This window comes from Perognathus longimembris, chromosome 7, assembly GCF_023159225.1.
Source record: "Perognathus longimembris pacificus isolate PPM17 chromosome 7, ASM2315922v1, whole genome shotgun sequence".
NCBI classification, from domain to species: Eukaryota; Metazoa; Chordata; class Mammalia; order Rodentia; family Heteromyidae; genus Perognathus; species Perognathus longimembris.
This window is the reverse complement of record NC_063167.1, coordinates 7,888,864-7,909,217: the sequence shown is the minus strand read 5'-3', so window position 1 is coordinate 7,909,217 and position 20,354 is coordinate 7,888,864. Positions and strand designations below refer to the sequence as shown.

The 20,354-nt window shown below is 44.9% G+C and overlaps 1 protein-coding gene across 1 annotated transcript; it reads right to left on the bottom strand.

Annotated features, from left to right (window-relative positions):
* Positions 1–6,599: 6,599 nt before the first annotated feature.
* Positions 6,600–16,345, bottom strand: Aadacl4 (arylacetamide deacetylase like 4). Its single transcript, XM_048350264.1, has 4 exons — positions 16,178–16,345; positions 11,873–12,089; positions 9,931–9,994; positions 6,600–7,539 (listed from the first exon to the last, which is right to left on the bottom strand). Exons 1-4 carry the CDS (start codon positions 16,343–16,345, stop codon positions 6,762–6,764), a joined length of 1,227 nt encoding a protein of 408 aa, XP_048206221.1. The 3' UTR covers positions 6,600–6,761.
* Between the last annotated feature and the right edge of the window lie 4,009 nt (positions 16,346–20,354).

Here is a 20,354-nt window from a genome sequence, read left to right as displayed (position 1 = left end):
TAGATTCCCAACAGAGTACCTGTGCTTGCTACACAGTAAGCGTAAAGAGTGTGTGTGTGTGTGTGTGTGTGTGTGTGTGTGTGTGTGTGTGTGTATCATACCATGGTCAGTGGATTAGAGTTCACTGTTTCCTTCTAAAGCTGATACATTTTACATGCACAGCTTACTCTGCAGGAACAAGAACACCATGATTACCTTGGCAATGAGCTTTCTCCCTGCTGGGTTGGCCTTCGTCTGGGGGTCAACATACAGATTTTTTGCAGTGCATTTCTTCTCCATGCTGCTTTTCTCCTGCCTTCACCCATCCAGTGAAGTTTTGGGGTTATATACTACAGCTTCCGGCTGCTAATCACATGGGTAAAGTTTTGCTTTCTTAATGATTTTATCCTGACAGGAAACTAAGAATCTGAGCCTTGGGTGAGCATTTTGAAGAATCACATAAACTAATGTTTATTCATTAGTGTTGATATGACAAACATAGTGCTTAGGGCTATCCCCAGAGATAAGAGCAGCCTGTGAGACTGAGTCAGAGATACTTGTCTGGTCTGTGTCCATAGTCTTCACCCATAAAACTTTCAGGTCATAAAGTTTTGCTGTTTTCAGTTGCATAGGTTGAAGGGGATTTCTTTTCTTTTTTCTTTCTTTTTTTTTTTTTTTTTTTTTTTTTTTTGGCCAGTCCTGGGCTTGAACTCAGGGCCTGAGCACTGTCCCTGGCTTCTTTTGGCTCAAGGCTAGCACTCTACCACTTGAGCCACAGCGCCACTTCCGGCTTTTTCTGTGTATGTGGTGCTGAGGAATCAAACCCAGGGCTTCATGTATACGAGGCAAGCACTTTGCCACTAGGCCATATTTCCAGCCCTAAGGAGCCTTTCTTATGAAGCAGTAGAGAACCGTTGCACATTTTCAGGACCCAGAGTGAGGTACCAGCGTGACAGAAACCTAAAGATATGGTTGGTAGACTCAAAGTTGCTCTTTTCATTTAATGAAACAACACTGAGACATGTTAGCAGTTCCCTGAATTTGTGGGGAATCAAGAATGCTAACTATCATGAAGATAATACTATTAGGCTGGATTTCACCTTTGAAACTTGCATAGGCATGCTCCCAGCTACATCCACTGAGAAGGTTCCAACCTAAGCTCATTTTGGAGGTTGTGCCTACATCCTTAATAAACAAGAAGCCTGTGATCCTTAGGATTTGTCTCTTCATAACGGCCCAGATGCTTTTCATATTTCATTCTTTATTCTTTGTATTTTTTCTCCCTTTTTTTGTTGTTTGTGGGGCTTGAATTCAATGTCTGGGTGCTGTCCCTGAGCTCTCTTTTTGCTCAAGGCTAGAGCTTTACCACTTTGAGCCACAATGCCACTTCTGGTTTTCTGGTGGTTAATTGGAGATAAGAGTCTAACAGCCTTTCCTGCCCAGGCTGCCTTTGAACCACTAGCCTCCTGAGTAGCTTCACAATCCTGGCAACCAGCTTTTTTCTCTCATTTCTTTCCTTGACTGTTTTAGTATGCCAACCTTTTCCTCAAGCCCTCATAGTCTATCTTCAATTTGACTCACTCTACTAGAGAGATTTGTAGTATTTTTTTAATTTGACCTATTGAGCTTTTCATTTCCAGAATTTCAGTTTGGTTCTTCACTAGACACCAGTGATGTACCTAGTGTGTGGTTTTGTGCAGGAACCTGCTGAGAATATGGCCATGACTAGTGTATTAATGGTATAGAATTCAGTGGTCATGTTACCTGAGAACTTACCTCAAACCCCTGGCACACAGACTGAGAACTTCGAGAGTGACTGTGAGTCCTTTCAACCTGCCCACATACTGTTGAGGCTATTGGAGCTCATGGTAGCTCTGACTTTCACTGCCAGTGCCCCCAGCACAGGCCTTTGAAGCAGTGCTTACCTACCAGGCTGGTTCACATATGACTTACTCTCAGCCATTGATACATGTTCACAAGCAGTTTGGACTTGTCCCAGAATCCTGTGTCCACATACAAAAGGTCTTGGGAGTGATTATAACCCTACTACAGAGAAACATTCTTAACTTGCCTGAAAGATTGTGCAAAGTAGGGCAGGACAGCCTGAAAAGAGCACTAACCTTCTGGATGAGTGTTAGAGAAATTACAGTTGAGTACATCTATAGCCCATTACCCACATATACCTGGTAGAGCCCTATATTAGAAGAAATGGAAAGACTCATCTCCAATCAAAGTCATTTGAACACAGAAAACCAACATAAAGACCTTTTTAACTAAAACAAAGTATTAGAGCAACAGGTCCTTTGTTGGGGATTATTATGGCCTTGGGGGAAGGCTGCCCATCCACCAGCCTTGGGACAATGGAAGTCCCTCCTACCTTCTGGCCTCCGCCCCTTGGGAGGTGAACACGTGCGTGCCACCATGATGGGGTTGTCCCGCCCACAAAGGAAGTTTCGTGATGTCACTTGATGGACATGGTCCTTAGCCTATGACTGGCCCTTTGGCCAGCCCCCTTTCTTTCCCGCCATTACTTCTATATAAGTGCCTTTCCATATTAAAGTCTTTGAGACGCATCCCACCACCGCAGCATGTCCCTGATGCCTTCCTTTTCGCCTCCGCCCTCGGTAACATGTGAGGGGACTGGGGGGAGGGGAGGCTTCAGCAACCTTTCCTCAACTTAGCGCTTGCCCATGTGAGCACGCCTTTGGCCTTCCGCTAGCGGAGGGCCAGGCCGAGTGCTCTTTCATATATTTTGTGGTTACCATTCTCCCCATGGGGGGAGAAAGGGGTCGTTCAGACCCCAACAGTCCTTAGCTTGGGAGGAAAAAAAAAGAGAATTCCAAATAACACGAGAAGCATAGATGTAAGGTCTTCAAGATCTTAGGTCTTCAACTTGGCCACACTGATGGCAATTTACGCTCACTGTGTAGCAAGCACAGGTACTCTGTTGGGAATCTACTATCCAGGGTGCAAGATGTCCTCCTGACCAACCTGAAGATAATACATAACAGACTAAGTTCCCACCAGGACCCTCTCAATATCAACATCTACTTTACGGACTTCTTCCTTAGTTTACATCTGTGGCCTCCTAGGAGTTCCTTAGAAATGAGCAACAAGGGGAGAAAACCAAAGAGGTTTGCAAAGGGACCTGCAAAAACATTCAGTCATCACCTGAGGGTGGGTGGATATAGCATCACAGCCTTCTTAGCAGTGACTCTGAAGAACTTCAATGGGAACCATGGGTATACCCAAGTCACGTGGAGAGAAAAGTAGTTTCAGGGTTTATTCTCTATGCATTTGTGTTGAAGTTTCTTACAAATTCACTGGATGATTCAACAGGACTAATCACTGATGGCAAGGAAGTTAGAGATGATATACAACTATCCCAAATGGAACAGGATGTGACAACACCAGGTAAAAATCTATCCAAGGATTTTCACTATAGAAGACACTTAGTAATTCTTTTTATTTTTTAATTTTTCTTTTTTTTGCCAGTCCTGGGCCTTGGACTCAGGGCCTGAGCACTGTCCCTGGCTTCTTTTTGCTCAAGGCTAGCACTCTACCACTTGAGCCACAGCGCCACTTCTGGCCGTTTTCTATATATGTGGTGCTTGGGAGTCGAACCCAGGCCTTCAAGTATATGAGGCAAGCACTCTTGCCACTAGGCCATATCCCAGCCCTGCCTGTAGGTTTTTATTAGTTGTCATTTCTGTGCAGTTTCCAGGTCCGGACTGGTTTGTGAAGCCATGCCATGTATTATGTTCTCTTGTAGCTTGTATAGTGGTTCTCCTTATTGTGCTAGGTGCGATGCTTGTGCTAAAAAATGAACAAAACTTTCATTTAAGAAGACTTGGGATAGTATATCCCTGATTTTCCAAAGAGAAAAATTGAGCTGTCATCCTAAGAGAATGACAAAGGTTCTATAAAAAGAAGCTTCCTTAAGGAAAGACTTTTTGGAAAAACTAAGCATGTGTGGTACATCACGCTACAGTTTTGCTTCTCCATTTTTCTCTCCTGTGCTCTCATAAACTCTTTAAGATCAAGGGACCATAGTCATTTTGGAGCAAGTGTGCAAATGTGGCTGCTAACCTCGATTTTCCTGACCCAGGATTGATATTTTGCTTTATAGGATGCAAGTCAACATGTGTGCTAGCTGCGTGGACTGTGGCAGTCCGTGGCTACAGGAAGCTGCCTCCACAGTCTGCTCCCAAACTGCCTGGTTTCACTACTAGTGATTCCTTATTCTCTCTCTTGCATGGAAAACTGCTCAGGGAATCTAGGAGTCCTGTGAAGATTTTGACAGGCCCAGAGTGCTCCTGCCCTGGCTCTGCCCCCCCCCCCCCACCAAGATTAGAGTTGGGTTTATAGCAGGGCCATCATGACAGAGTTGCAGCCGAGACTTACTCCAAGGTTAAAAGCATCAGAGTCCCCCTGACTACTTCGCCCCTTCTCAGCAGGAAGTAGTTCCAGAAGAAACAACCTCCGCCCATACTCCCAGCCTGGTACCCCTCCTCTGTTATTAATAAACAACAAATGGGGGAATGTTAGCATTTCCCCAGCCTCAGGTCCTCAGCTCCTCCCACTAGCCCCCAGACCCACCCATATCTAATGAACCACTCCTCCTCACTACCTACCTACTTCCCCTTTATCCCCAGAGAGAAGCCCCCTCTCCCGTGGGAACTATGGCCCCACTAATAAACCTCCTTATGAACCTTCTTCTCCTGTCTGTGGTCGTCTCTGCATGATCCCCTGGGATGGCCGGGACACTTCCTTTCAGGCTTGATTGACTTCCTGGTGACTTTTTGGTGTGGTCTTCCATGCAGAGCAGAGCCTCTAGTGGTATGTGATGAAGAGCCATGACTGCTCTTTGAGAGAATGTGTGAAAGGTAACAGTATGTGTGTAATTACCTGTTAATGATTCCTTCACAGTAGGTCCTGGTGTCACCTCACTTAAGTCTGCCTCTCTAGTTAGTTTTAAGGTTAGGAGCCACCATTTGGAAAAGTTCACATAGAAAGAGCAAATGGGCTCTAGAAGCAGAGGGAAGTGAGGTCTCACCAACATTAGGAAAGAACTATGTGACTTCAGTCTTTATCTTGAAGGATCTGTACTCTGACTAATGACACAATTAAAGATAGATACAGAGCATTCCTACTTGGCTCTCAAACAAAACTGAAGTCCCACACTAATGTAAAAGCCCCCAAAAGTCCAGAGTACAGCAAAGCTCTTTCCAGACATCAGAAACTTTGACATAATGAATGCACAACATGTAAAACAATCAAATTTGTGGTTGGGAAAATTTGACAACTTCTCCCATCGAAGCCTCTAATATATAAACCATAAATTATGATGTACACTCAGGCTCCCAAAGGTCCAATGGATGCTTATACTCTTTGCAAAATTCCAAGATATCCACAGGAACCCCTTCCTCCATCACTCAGATGTAAGGGATTTGGTACCCAGAGAAATCATAATTGGGTGGATATGGGGATTAGTAGGGCTTAGGGTTCTTACAGATACCTCAAGCACACATGAACACATGGAAAACTACTATGGGCCACTCCTGGAATTCAGGGCAGATGTTTCTGTCCCTTTTCCTAGAAGCTGAGTAAGTAGTATTAGCTCATCCAGGTGCTTTGTAACACTGGGTAACCGTGGAAGGACTTTAGGAATTCTAACTCAAGACCCAAGTTCAGGCAAAGTTCATGGCTGCCCAGAAGTCAGCCTTTCCTCCCAATTCTCCCTTCTTGTCCCTTCCCCTGTGTCTCTTTACTACAAATTGTCACTAGGGAAGAATCTTCCTGTCACCCAGACCCAGGGTGCCAGATACAAAGAGAATCATTACAGATGAATTCCTCAGGTGAGTCATGCCTAGATCCATGACCTTGACCTCAAGAACAATGAGGTGACCTCTGCTCCAGCAGGCAAGGAGGGAGGCAGCAAAGTTTGATCATGGTGGGTAAGGATTCACATTGACAGGATGACCAAGGGTGACATTTATTCTGCACAAACATATTAGTTAAAACTTCAAGAAAAGTTTAAGATCATTCTTCTCATTTTGATCATTTTAAAATGGTGATTGTTACTGAACAGGTGATATACAGAGGGGTTACAGTTACATAAGTCAAGTGAAGAGTACATATCTTTTTTGGACAGTGTCGCCCCTTCCCTTGCTCTCTCCCAGGCTTTCCATCCCAACACCACCCACAAGTTGTATGGTTCATTTTCTATATGGGGTCTAGTGAGCACCACTGCTGCATTTGTTCACCTGCTATCCCTACATTTCAGTGCCCTCTCTTGCCCTCTAAAAGGCATATATCATTTTGACATTTATTTAACCTTTGGGTACTTTTTTTTTTTTTGGCCAGTCCTGGGGCTTGAACTCAGGGCCTGAGCACTGTCCCTGGCTTCCTTTTTGCTCAAGGCTAGCACTCTGCCACTTGAGCCACAGCACTATTTCTGATTTTTTCTATATATGTGGTGCTGAGGAATCGAACCCAGGGCTTCATGTATATGAGGCAAGCACTCTACCACTAGACCATATTCCCAGCCCCTGACATTTATTGAACCTGAAAGTATTTCACCTGGAATGTTCTTGGTACCGAAAAGTTACAGATTGGATTTTCAGGAATATGAAGCCAGTTCATCTTTGTTTCCGCCTGCTCTGTTCTAGTGAAATGCATTGAATTAGAATTTCCATATACACACACACACAAAAAAATTCAGCAAAGGCCAAAGATGGCTAGGCCACCTTCCTAACCCTTGTTAGGACACAAAGTTCCTCTCAGATTTCCTTTATGTAGCTGATTGCAGCATTTATAATTTTCAGGGCGCAGGAGAAAGATAAAAGCTTCCAATCAAAGAAAAGTATGCACCCATGAAAACCATCCTCTGCATGGTACCAGGTCACAGGGACCCCCTGGTCTTCCAAGCGCTTCTTGTAGAGCAGCCCATCATCTCGGAGGATGTCCCATTCACAGGTCACTAGGAAGGCCTCAGGAAGCTGAGCAATAATATTGTCATCTGCCAGGAGGGGGACATGTTCCGTTTCAAAAAGTTGTTTGGTTTCCAGATAGGCAGCTTCATTAAAAGGTGCGGGAAAATCATGTTGCTGACTGTCTTTCTGCCTGAACCTTTCAGGAAGGTTTTCAGGGCTCAGCCACTTCCTGTACTTTCCCCAGACTTCCACAGGGACACAAGCACCTTTCACTATGGCATCTTCCCAAGACTGGTCAATGGCCAGATATTTACACAAAAGCTTCAACAGTAAATCTTGGGTAAGAAAAGGGATATTTTTGTTCTGTTGAAATGAGGGTAACTGTAAATTAACAGTCTGGACACAAGGATACATCAGGACCTGAGCTCGAATTTGGGGAAGATCTGATCTACCAAGCAAAGCCTGGGTCAAGCCGGCCACTAAAGAAGCTCCAACACTCTCTCCACAAAGCACAATTCTAGAAGGGTCTACTCCATAGATTTCCGGTGCCTTCAGGATGTGGATAGAAGCAATGAGGCAATCATCGAACGTGATGGGGTAATGATAGTCAGGACACTTGCGGTATCTAGGGAGGAAATAGCACACAGATGAGCCCAGGGTTCAGTGAAGGCCCCTTGAGCCCTGTCTTCTACACACCACCATGTGTGGGTTACACCTGACCAAATCCTGAGATCTTGGCCAGCAACTAAGGACTCTTATCTCCATTGTTATGTATGGGCGTGAACAATCTCTCCATAGAGTAGCCAACAATCTCCAGTCAAATCCATGTTCTGCTTCCATAGACAAATAAAGCCCCCACAAGATTTTTCAGATGGAAAGATATTTTCTTTGGAAGCAGAAAAACAGGAATGCTTGGGGAGGGGAAAGACAATTAATCTGGTTCTTAGGACGCCAATGGGGTGAAGAAGGTGGCAGAGAAACTTGATCTCTACATTTCCAGTTTTTACACCAAGAGATCATGAAACATTTGAGTGACGCCATTTAAAGTAGGAAGTGACCGAAAGTAAAACTTACCTGTTCTTCTCTGTCTCATCCGCTGACCCCATCCTACCATGGTGTCCACAAAACTGAGTAGCTTCTAACAGTGTGATTCAATTAGGGTAAAGAGATCAAGGTAAAGTTGTGTTTAGCCAGAGAAGCTGAGGAGAGGACAAAGAGAGGAGATGGGACAAGTGGAGGGAGTAGAGGGGAGGAAATAGGAAGGGACAAAGGGGAAAAGAGAGTCGAGAGTCGAAGAAAATCTTGCATTTAAGCACCTCTCGGTCTTCTCCTTCCAGTCACTGCCCACTGTACCCATCTGGTCACCTGAATAAGGAATGGCCTAGGGAGAAGATACATCCCTACAAGTACCTGGCATGGTATTACCCTGAGAAATTCTGTAGAGGACAGAAATGCAGCTATTTCTGCACACCTTCCTGTTTACCCTTTTACAGGATCTTTGGAGATTTGAGTTTCAATGATGGAAGATCAGTTACCAGGGCAGCCATGAAAGTAGAAGTCACCAAATACTGGATAAGAGAAGTTCTCATCATTCTTAGAGAGGACCAGAGATGCTAAGTAACTTCTTTGAATCACACTGCTATACCATACACAGCCTGGAGGCCGCCAAGATGACATGCATTCAGCAGGGGAGGCTGAGAATAATAGGGAGGGTTTCATCTCTCTTTCTTCCTTCTGTAAACTGTGTCCTGGTACTGTTTTGCCATCTCTTGATGTAAGAACTGGAATTATACAGATAAGGGCTCTCTGCTCCTTTCTTCACTCAAAGTCCCATTGGTTTCCCATAGGCCAGTCTGGGGCTCTTCAGCTTCAGTCTACATCAGTACCGGCCTGCCTTAAAATTGGTAGGTGTATAAGTAAATATTTTATTTGCAAACAACAAAAAAACAAACCTTGGTCAGAACTTCATGATCAATATTGCCTCCCTATCCTTTCCATCCCTGCCTTTGTAGCTTATTAAACTAATTCCTATGAAGAGTCCATTGCAGCTCAGTCTCTTTCAAACTTTGGAAATAAGTATCCCCAAAAGGCTCATTTGCTCAAGTCTTGGTTACCAGGTGGTGGGTAAAATCTTTGAGATGTGATTCCATATTGAGGGCTGTGACTTCATTAATGGATTCAACCCACTAGTGGGTTCATAATCTCTTGTCATTATTGTGTGGTGATTGGAGTCAGGGCTTCATTAGCAGATAATTGACTTAGTTGAAGGGGAATTTGATTAGAACTTTAGAAGACCGATATTAAGCCTTAGAGACTCCTGTCTTATGAAGTGGCTCTATACTCCAGTGCCTGTGGTAGAATCTTATGGTTTGGATAGGAAGTATCCCCAAAGGCTCAGGGGTTCAATGTTTGTTGCACAATTGTAGAATCCAATCACTGACATGTGATTGGATAGTGACAGCCCCGACTTCATCAAGGGATGAGTCAATGTGATGGAAGTAGTACTAAGTTCAGGCCAAGTTGGAGGAAGTAGGTCACTGGATGTATGTGTGAAGTGTTTCCTTTGCCCAGGACACCTTTTCTGTCTCTAATTCCTAGCTGCCATAAGAGAACTTTGCTAGGCCTGCCCTCCCAGTGCCTTGACTGGTGCTCTGTATCATCACAGACACACAGCAATGGAACAAGCTGACCGTGGATGACCCTCTGAAGCCATGAGTTTAAAAACGTCTTTTCTCTTGCATGTTTATCTCAGGGATTTGACAACATGACTAAAATTGAATAATACAGCCCTGGGTGAGAGGAGTAGCTATCTATGACAGCACTTTGCACTCCATCTTTGCACTCCAGAATGATGGGAATCTTTCTGGGCTATGTTGCTAGGGACAATGTTGTGCCTGTGTCTGTCAGAATAATAGGAGATGTCTCTTGCCATGTGAACCCACACACACTATGTGGTCTACAGTTCAGGACTCACCCTCTCCATCTCTATAGATAAACCTCTTTCCGGGCCACTTACCCCACTGATATCAGCACTGAGTCTGTCTCCCTGGCCAGAAAGTTGCACAGGCTGTGGTAAGAATCTGCAAGAGAAGAAGAGATCCAGAATGGCCCATAAAGAGGGTTCCAGGAGGGCTGGGGATATGGCAAGAGCGCTCGCCTTGTATACATGAAGCCCTGGGTTCGATTCCCCAGCACCACATATATAGAAAACGGCCAGAAGTGGCGCTGTGGCTCAAGTGGCAGAGTGCTAGCCTTGAGCAAAAAGAAACCAGGGACAGTGCTCAGGCCCTGAGTCCAAGGCCCAGGACTGGCCAAAAAAAGAGAGTTCCATGGCTTCCTACTACTGCGCCAGAGATAGCACTGCCAATGAGGCTCTAGGGCTGGCATTCTCACTCAGTTCCTTTAGTTGCCTCCTCTTAAAGAAACCTTGCCAGTTCTATCTGGGCAAATCCAGACATCTCGCCACTATCTATTCAATGTCAAAACTCAGGTCAACATTGGAACTTGCCTTCTACAAATCATAAATTTAAAGTGGGGAGAACTGAGGTCCAGGTACAATAAAAGCTCTGAGATAGACAGAGCCACACTAAGGAGTTTGGACTCGACTCCCAGGAATATTAATAATTTCATACCTTTATGCTGATTAAGACATGAACATGTGGGGTGTGACAATTTAATTAGTAGAGGGAGTTCATCTGGTGTCCTAGGAGGGAAATGCCTTCATGTTAGTGCCACAGAGAATCTTGACACGGTGCTGAGCACAGAGCCTGCGACTCGCACCTCCTACTGCCTCATTGTCCCCGCGGAGGCAATAGGAAGTCTTTGGATATCCAAACCCTAGGCTGTCAGGAGTTCAGGTGGAAACTGGGCACCAGGATTGTCTAAATCCCAGCAGGCAACTCCAGTATGGAAAAGGAGTTGTTGGGGGTGCTTACAGGAGTCAGGAGACTAAGACAGTGCACGAATGGGGCAGCCCCAAAGCATGTGATTAAGGCGATAATAAGATCTTCTGCCTTCCAGACAAATAGCATTTGATGTAGTTCTTACCAACTCATAATTGATCCTAAGTAGCATACATACATTTGGCAATAAACCCAACAGAGCTCATCCCTTGCCTTCTGGTTTCCCCAGTGTGAATAAGGGCAGAGAAACAGTAAACAGGAAAGACACTGTGGTGCACTTCCATGAGCTCAGCCTGGGTCATGTGCCACAGGGACATAGAACAGATGTGAGGGAGAGAGACTAGGAACAGGATCTGACCTCAGAGTTACAGCACAGGTGGCTTAGGTAAGATGTTGAAGAGGCCGCTGTCGTAAGGGCCATTTGGGATAGGAAGGAGGACTGAGGGCTCCTCAGTCATGCCTCCTCAGGAATGAGGACATATTTCGAGGCTGGATCATGGACAATGGCAGAGGTCAAGGGGAAGCACTCCTGAACGTCTACAGTGCACAAAGGTTGAGAGCCTATGGCGTGACACGCTCAAAATGAAGCAATTGACCCTGTCAGAGGCATCACAGAGGTCTACAAGGAGGACTGCAGTGACAAGTTGTGACCTAGTTCATGAGAGGTGGTAAAAATGCCACTTTGAAATTACAGAGCGATGGTTGTCCGGCATGGATGAGGGACACAGATGCACTTGGTATTCATATGAAGCTTTTAGGACAGGACTGAGGTCTTCTTGGGAAGGAGAAGAGGAGTCACAACCAAGACCTGGCAGCCACACTGGCCCAGCTCCGCCCTCACAAGGACTCAGACAGCGTAGTGTAGAGAACATTACCAGAGAGGCTACCACTAACTCCATGGATAGTCCTGACCCTCAGCCTCTAGCTGACCTCCTACACCAAGCTCCAGTGCTACTTCACTGAACCCCTTCCCCAAGTCCGCAGTAGAACTGGCCAAGGCTGTGGGATTAGCGAGGCCCTTCTGTGAATAACTCACACCGCCCGGAAGGTCCTTACCCAGGCTGCCCATCATTAAGCCCCCTCCGTGAAAGAAGATGATTCCTCTCCGAAGGCTGGGCGATGATGTCTTAGGCTGGAATAGCCTCGCGGGGATTGTCCCAAATTGCAGGTTGGTCACCACCATTTTGGGGTCCTTCTTTACAAGCACTAGGGATTCCACAAACTGGATAAAGTGGAACTGGGAGCAAATGCTCAGCTTCTCCAGTATATTCCCCTGTTGGAGATAAGATTCTGAATGGTAAGTTCAGCTGGGTTTGCTCTGTCTTAGAAACAACAACCCACTTACCTATTGGCAAAGGTCTGATGCAACAACATGGCACCCTGTGCTGCCAGAACTATAAGAAAAATGAACTTCTACTCTGTATCTATCATCTGGTCTGTAGTATTGTTAGAGCAACAGGCAAAAAGACTAGGATGAAAATGACTTTGTCAAAGTCAAAATCCAGTTTGGGGGTAAGTGGAGAAAACTCTGGACAAAGCCAATTGTCCTGAATACCTGACCCTAAGCTCACTGACTCTATTGCTCCGTGTTGGCTGTATCCAGGTGAGGTGGAAAAAACGGTCTATCATCTGTGTCAACACATAACATGGCACACCTGGAGTTCTGGTGACAAAGGATCCCGCGATTATGCGTCATGGGATAGAGTAATAATGTGATCAACTAGGTATATGTATTGCACGCTCTGGAAGGTGCAGTAATGGCTCAGGGCTAAGAGAGTTTCCTAAACTCCTCTGAAAATCTTCTACAAGCCAGTGTCTTAATATTTTGTGAACGAGTTACGGTATACTCATTGCATGACTAGATTCATTTGTGATGACATTGAATTATCTCTTCAAGAGACTTCACTTTTGAGCTATGTCTTTGTCATATGGAGAACAGTATGATGGGAAGGTAAAACACAATAACAGCTGGTAATCATTTGCTCTCTAAAAAAGTGCCAGTGGGGGCTGGGACTATGGCCTAGTGGCAAGAGAGCTTGCCTCATATACATGAAGCCCTGGGTTCAATTCCCCAGCACCACATATATAGAAAAAGCCAGAAGTGATGCTGTGGCTCAAGTGGTAGAGTGCTAGCCTTGAGCAAAAAGAAGCCAGGGACAGTGCTCAGGCCCTGCGTCCAAGGCCCAGGACTGGCCAAAAAAAAAAAAGTGCCAGTGTTGGTACAATTGGATTAACATTCTTATATTTCTGAAACCCTTCAAACACAAGTAACATTATCAACTTCGTTTTACCGAAGGGGAAACTGGGGGATGTGGAAATCTAAAGAGGCTTGCCAGTGAATATGAAACTATATGTTCTTGACCAACAAACCAGAAAGAGCTTCGCTTTCCAGTCAAATCACCAACTAACTGAGAGAACCTGTCCATGATAAGCAATGAGCTTCACTCGGTCTCATTTACAGTGTAAGATAAAGTGATAGCCTAGATCAAGGAGCAAGTGGTAGGATAGATTGATCTGGCCACATGTGAGGTCTCAGTGTGTCTTCCTTGCATATATTTTGCCTTGGTCCAAGACAAGTAGAATGTGCCAATGCAGTCTCTACATGAAGGCTCCCCAAAGGGAACTCTGAATAATTCTTGACCTGCTTGAGTCAAAAGACGCTAGCTCAAGCTAGCCTAGATTTCCCTTTGTGTTTTGAAAGCATCTGAGAACATTTGGCCTCCAGGATAAATCAGCTCCTTCATGCTGAACACCCTGAAAGGCACTTGTTGTTGAACAGGTTAGCACCATATCTAACAATACCTTCCCCACACATTCTTCCCTCATTATTACCTTCTTGTTTCTGTGGAGCCTTTCAAACATGCCCTCTGTATAGATGGGCACTGAACTCTCTTTCCTTTATAGTCTCAGGTATCATGATCTTCAGAAAGCCATCATCCTCCCCTTTGAATGCACAGGTATTTCACCTTGAAAGCCCTCTTTCACCTGCTCTACACTGCCTAAGACTGTATTGCATGGATAAGATTTTGTAGATGTGTCCCGACCAACAAACTGAATGATCCCAGTGAGCAAAGACCACAAGTATCCACCTCTAGCTCCTTTCATCATCTAGACTAGTAAACAGTTGTTCAAGGAATTTTGGACAATGCAATGGGATATGACACCTCCTAATCCTCATATTCTGAAGGATCATGACATAGGCCACTGTTTTGTTTTGGCTTGATGTTTCTAAACATGTATCTACATTAATCCAAGCTGGAAAATTAGGACAGAGGTGGGAGGAGGAGGAGGAGGAGGGGGAAGAAAAAGAGGAGAAGGAAGAGGAGGAGGAGGAGGAGGAAGAGGAGGAGGAGGAGGAGGAGGAGGAGGAGGAGGAGGAGGAAGAAGAGGAGGAGGAGGAAAAATACTGTTATTAGTATACAATATTTGGAGTTTAGAAGTTGGAACACTAAAACTCCTTTATAAAATATTCTGGTATTATTTGTCCTTAACATCACTAGTGTTTGTTACATTATTGTTCATGTTAATTTTGTAGTCATTCTTAGGATCAAGGCCATGGATTCATACACTCTAGGCAGTCTACAATGAGCTACATCTTCAGTTCTTTATCTTTTACTAGGGCTAAGATCAATCTTACCAATCTTTATATCTGTAGTAGTTTAACATGCTTCCTTTTGGAAACAATAAACACACTCCTAGCAATCTACTTCGACTGCGTACCTGTAAGTTCCTAGCACTGGGATGACTAGTTCCAGTGCTTTTCTTATTTAACCCTCCCATCACACCTATAAAAAGCCTCTTCTAGCTAAGATGACAGGTGGGAGCTAACAGTACCCTTCACCTCTGCCCTATGAAATCAGTTTGAAAGGGATGACAAAAATCAAGCAGTGACATTTGACCCAAGGAAATGTGTATTCTAATTTCTCACCAAAAAAAGCTATTGAAATTCCGTCTTTTTATGTCTCTTAATCTCAAGTTTCTGAAATAAAGAAAAACAATTTTTAAACCCTGTCTTCCTATACTCCTATTTTAGAGAAGAAAAGAGACACAAAAACACGAGGCCACAGGCTAGTGCCTAAGGCAGGGGACTCAGACCCAAAGTTGTTTGATACCAAAAGGACTCTGGGTGGCATGTGGTTCAGGTTTTTCTCAGTCTCCTGAAACGTTTTATTCCTCCCTTGCCCCTCTTCTGAGGTCACATGGACAGTCACAGGTGGATATTCTCTTCCTCGTGTCTGTCACAGACAGTGTGCCCCGTGGGACAGCAGATGCAGACAGAGCCTAGGCTGAACTCGCCCTCCAGAGCCAGCCACACTCGTCACAGAGGTTCCTGTGAAGCGCCTGTAGCAGATGTTTTCAGCAGGTGCTGAATTCATGGGCCAGGCTTGAAGATAAACACTAAAGATTGGAAAAATATCTATCTTTTTTTTTTCTGGGCTACTTAGAAATCCATAGCCCTCTCTTCTACTTCTTGGGATCCAAACCAGTCTGGAATTCCACACAGAGTAGGGACACTCACTGGAGATTCTTCACCCCTTGGAAGAATATGAACCAGGAAAATAGGAGCGAAGACTTCTTCATCACCTGCCTATCTCCTTTGATCAACAGCACTTGGTAGTTATAAACGAGAACACCTTTCTTCAGAAGTGATCCAAGATCGTGATGAAAAATATCACCACCAGAGAACATATTCGTTTACCAAATATTGAGCCCAGCACATTGTCATCCAGTGCTTTTACCAACCTGGTACCATAAATACTCTTCATCTATTTCATCGATGAAACTGAGACACAGAGAAGCTATGCAAATTGTCCCAAATGACACAGCTGATGGGAAACACCACAAGACTATCCAACAGACACTGAGCATTGGATGCAGCCCCAACTTTCTTATCTCTTCACCTCCCCACCTGTACTCAGTACTTGCCCACCAGAGATAATCAGTGAGAATTGTTTTCTGAAATTGTTTTTGGACCTCAAAAAAGCTCCTGATAGGTGGCACTTGGTAAAAGTGTAAAGCTAAAGAAGGAGAGGAAGTTAAATGGGGTAGACAAGAGAAAGAAACAGGGAAAATGGAAGGAACAGAAGGAGAGCAAGAACAGAAAGGAGGGTAGAGAGGATAGGAAAAATGGAAGGGAGGGAAGAAAGGGGTGGAGAGGAAAGGAGGAAAACTGGGAAGAGGTAAGGTGCTGAAGAAACAAGGAAGAAAACATGGGGGAAGGAGAGGAGAGAGAGGAAACAACAACAGATACAATACCATAGCAAGTTCTGTCATGAGAGTATCTGGTAAGATAAAAAAAGGAAGCATGAGCAAGGAACAGAGAGTATTGTTATTTCTGAGGTGGGCTGAGAGCAGACTTACCCATGTCAGCACATACAGCGAGAAAACGTGCAGAAACCTGAACTTAATTGGATGCTGAAGGCCCAATGGGATTTTCGTCTTCAGGAAGTGCTGAGCCACCACCCAGACAAAGACTCCCAGGGATAAGGCAGCCAGTACTCCCAGCAGAACCAACAACAACAAAACCATGATTCTGAGGAGCCTAAAGAGCTACTGACCAAGGAAAACCACTTGAGCACCTTGCCTGGTTTTATGGACTGCCACATCTGCTCCTTTTTGTAAGCTCTGCCTGACACAGTGACCTGACCTGGCCTATTAGATATCAATAGAAGGTAGTCAACTGAAGCTGGAGGAACCTGCTCCCTGGAAGTGGAAGTGGGCTGATAGCAAGATGAAGGAAACTCTTCTGGAACAAGCAGCTGTTGTCAGCTCTAAAGGGAAAAGCAATGAGTAAAGACTGTTTTGTGGGGGCTGGGGATTTGGCCTAGTGGCAAGAGTGCTTGTCTCATATACATGAAGCCCTGGGTTCGATTTCCTAGCACCACATATATAGAAAAGGCCAGAAGTGGCGCTGTGGCTCAAGTGGCAGAGTGCTAGCCTTGAGCAAAAAGAAGCCAGGGACAGTGCTCAGGCCCTGAGTCCAAGGCCCAGGACTGGCAAAAAAAAAAAAAAAAAAGTATCCTGTAATTTGAAAGCTGACAAGTAGGCTTGGCTGTTTTCAGATTTCAATCTTGTGTGGCCTTCTGTGTAAGGTAAATCTATGGTTGTGTGATGCTTTGTCTCAGAAAGACCCATGACTGGCTGTGAATGGTGAAAACAAGACATTATGTGTATGATTACATGTTTAGGATTTGTGGCTGCCTTGTCCAGCTTGCCTCTGTCCTGCTGATTTAAAGAGACAAGCAGCCATTAGCAGAAAGTCACACGGAAAGTCACTGTGAATGGGTTCTAGAAGCTGAGGGCAGTGATGTCTGACCAACAGCAAGGAAAAAAAAAACAAACATGCTCTCAATCATCAACACTGAAGGAACTGTATGCTGTCATATGTCCTGACTCAGGTTGGATTGGAGTCATTCCTAGTTGGTAAGAGTGACTTCCCAAAAACCTCATAGTATCCCAGTAGGACCACAAATCAGAATCCAGCTAAGCTATAGCCACACGCTCAGTCATCTACTAGGTGTGTATCATGTCAAGCTATCAAATTTGTGGCACATACATCTCATGGGAAGAGACCATTCAGCTACCTTCTTACATGAACGCTATTGCTGTGCAAACTGAATTACAGTGGATTCTTGCCTTCCACAGCGTACAAGCCAATTGCCTATGTGCACAATTGCACACCACACAAGGAGACAAGATGCCTGTAGAAACCTTTCCTACCTTAATAAGAAATGTGTTTTTGTGTTACGGTAATCCTTCCAGACATCACTTTTATCATAACCATAAAATATTTTCCCAGAAGTGACTTTGTTTGTCCTTTGTTTCTTTATGGTACTCAGGTGGAACTAAAAGGTTTGAACTTATTCAGCAAGTGTGATACCTCTTGAGCTGTGCCCCCAGACCATTTTTTATTTTGTTATTTGTCTGACAGAGTCTTGCTTCCTGTCACGACGATGATCTTCCAGCCCTTCCACTCACACTTCTTATGTAAACCTCCAGGAACAACTGTACCCACTTGTTAGTGGTTTTATTCTCCTACCCTGGCATTAAACCTCAATCCATCTCATTTCTACTTCCTCAGTAGCTAGGATTACTACTGGTATGAGCCACAATGCCTGGATTGAGATGGTAAGTCTCTTGTTTTCTCTCTTTAATTGCTTCAATTCTTTTTCTTTCATGTTCTTCTTACTAAGTAGTTGTACAAGGTGGCTACAACTCCACCATCAGGTTATGAGTACAATGCTTCTTGGACAATATCACTCCTTCCTCATTCTCCCCCATTTTCCCTCTCCTGGGGATAGTAAACCATAAGACAATCATCATCATCATCTTTATTTTGTGTTTTGCTTTTCTCAGACAGGGTCTCTCTATATAGCCCCGGCTGGCTTTGAGATCACAGTCCTATAGGATACACCTCCTGACTGCTAGCCACATCATTTCCATGGGAATAGTTATCACCCAGTGGGTGTCATGGTCTCCTCTGGCTACCTCCTGCGGCTTGAGCACATCGAGGAGTCTCTGGCGCTGGGGTCTTCAGGATCCAGATCTGCGCTGGACAGAGCAGTGTAAGGGAAGCCTCCAGTTGCCTGTCGTAACAGGATGGCCTTGAACTGCAAGTTCCCAGGTGGCGTCCTGGGTGAGGGATGTCATCCTGTTAACAGAGACTTCTGAAAAGGTCAGGCAAAAGACTGACAAGTTCACAGGTCCAATTAACATGAACAACATGGGAGAACACACCCTGAAAAACTAGGTGCTCATTGTTTGGATAGCTTATCCCAGTTGGCATTCACTGGGTTTGAATTCAAGGCCTGGGCACTGTCCCTGAGCACTTCTGCTTGAGGCTAGCACTGTACCACTTGAGCCACAGTGCCGTTTCCGGCATTGGGCTGGTTACTGAGTCTCTTGAGCCAGGCTTCCGGTCTGGCTCTTTGCTTGTTAGTTGGGAGATGGAGTTTTAAAGGGAATTTTTTTCTGCCTGGACTGGCTTTGAACTGAAATCAAAGGAGTCTTGGCCATAAAAGCCCTTTTTAGAAGCCAGGGACAGTGCTCAGGCCCTGAGTCCAAGGCCCAGGACTGGCAAAAAAAAAAAAAAAAAAAAAGCCCTTTTTATTTCCAATTAAAGCAACCAATAGGCGTAGAGCTCACCTGTAACTTGTTGAGACTTGACCAACAAGTACTTGCCAGAGTTCTGCAGTGACAAAACTCAGTAGATGTGATAGGAGTCGTCAAACAACAACTGATTAGCACATTAGAGTTCCTTGGACTATTTAACCACTAGCATTGTGCCAAGAATCCAAATGGTAGCTTTTTGCTACTTATGCCCCTTATTGTCTAACTTGTGGATATTCAGCGCCAGCAGGTGGAAAAGAACATAAATGAATAATAATCGAGAGTGCAAAGGGTCAGAACAATGTAAAAGTCGCAGCATCAGTGGATCCGAAGTGGCTTGTGTCTTCCATCCTGAATCAGCAGGCTTCGTTAGTCATGTGTGATGGAGGCAGGCAGGAGAGATGGGTTGGATCTGGTGAAGCTGTAGTGGCATCTCTCAGAGTCCTTGGGATGGATTGTCACACCTCCTGCTGGGTTGTCTGCAAATTTCTACACAGACTGGTTAAAGACATTTGAAATCCCCCAGTATTCCCTGGTTGCTTACTCTGAGTACTCTGGCTTTTGCAGGCTGGTGCCCTACTGGTTTAAGCAGGGTGACAACTTTAAAAAAATATTTTAGAAGGCTTGGGCCTGTAACCATTTCTTGCAAGTACAGTCTAAAATTCACAGTTGGTCCTCATGTTCAAACCTTTTCCCACTCACAAAATCCACACAGACCAAAGGCCAACAACCATGTCTGCTCTCTGCAGCGGCCATGACAGTTTCTGAGACATGGAGGGAAAAGACACCAATGCTACCCCAATGCAACCCTGTGACCACCAAACATAACTGTGATGCTTTTAACCTTGGAGTAAGAGTCACAGACATGTCTTAACTTGCTGCACAGTTGAAGTCTCGGCTGCAACTCTGCCATGACAGGCCTGCTATAAACCCAACTCTAATCTTGGAAGTATACACAGTACTGAGTCTTTCAGAACTGAGTGACTTGAGGCAGGCAGAGCCAGGGCAGGAGGGCTCTAGGCCTGTCAGAATCTTCACAGGAACACACCAATGATTCCTAGATATGGCAAGGCTGGACGGGAACAGGAAGACACTCGTGCTGAGGGTGCAAATGCACTTCACTTGTTCTCTGAGCAGTCTCCCATGCAAGAGAGACAGAATAAGGAATCACCAGTAGTGAAACCAGGCAGTTTGGGAGCAGACTGTGGAGGCAGCTTCCTGTAGCCACGGACCGCCACAGTCCACGCAGCTAGCACACATGTCGACCTGCATCCTATAAAGCAAAATATCAATCCTGGGTCAGGAAAATCAAGGTCAGCACCCACCTCTGCACACTCATTCCACAATGACTCTGGTCCTTTGATCTTAAACAGTTGATGAGGGCACAGGAGAGAAAATGGAGGAGCAAAATCTTAGCCTATTTTACCTA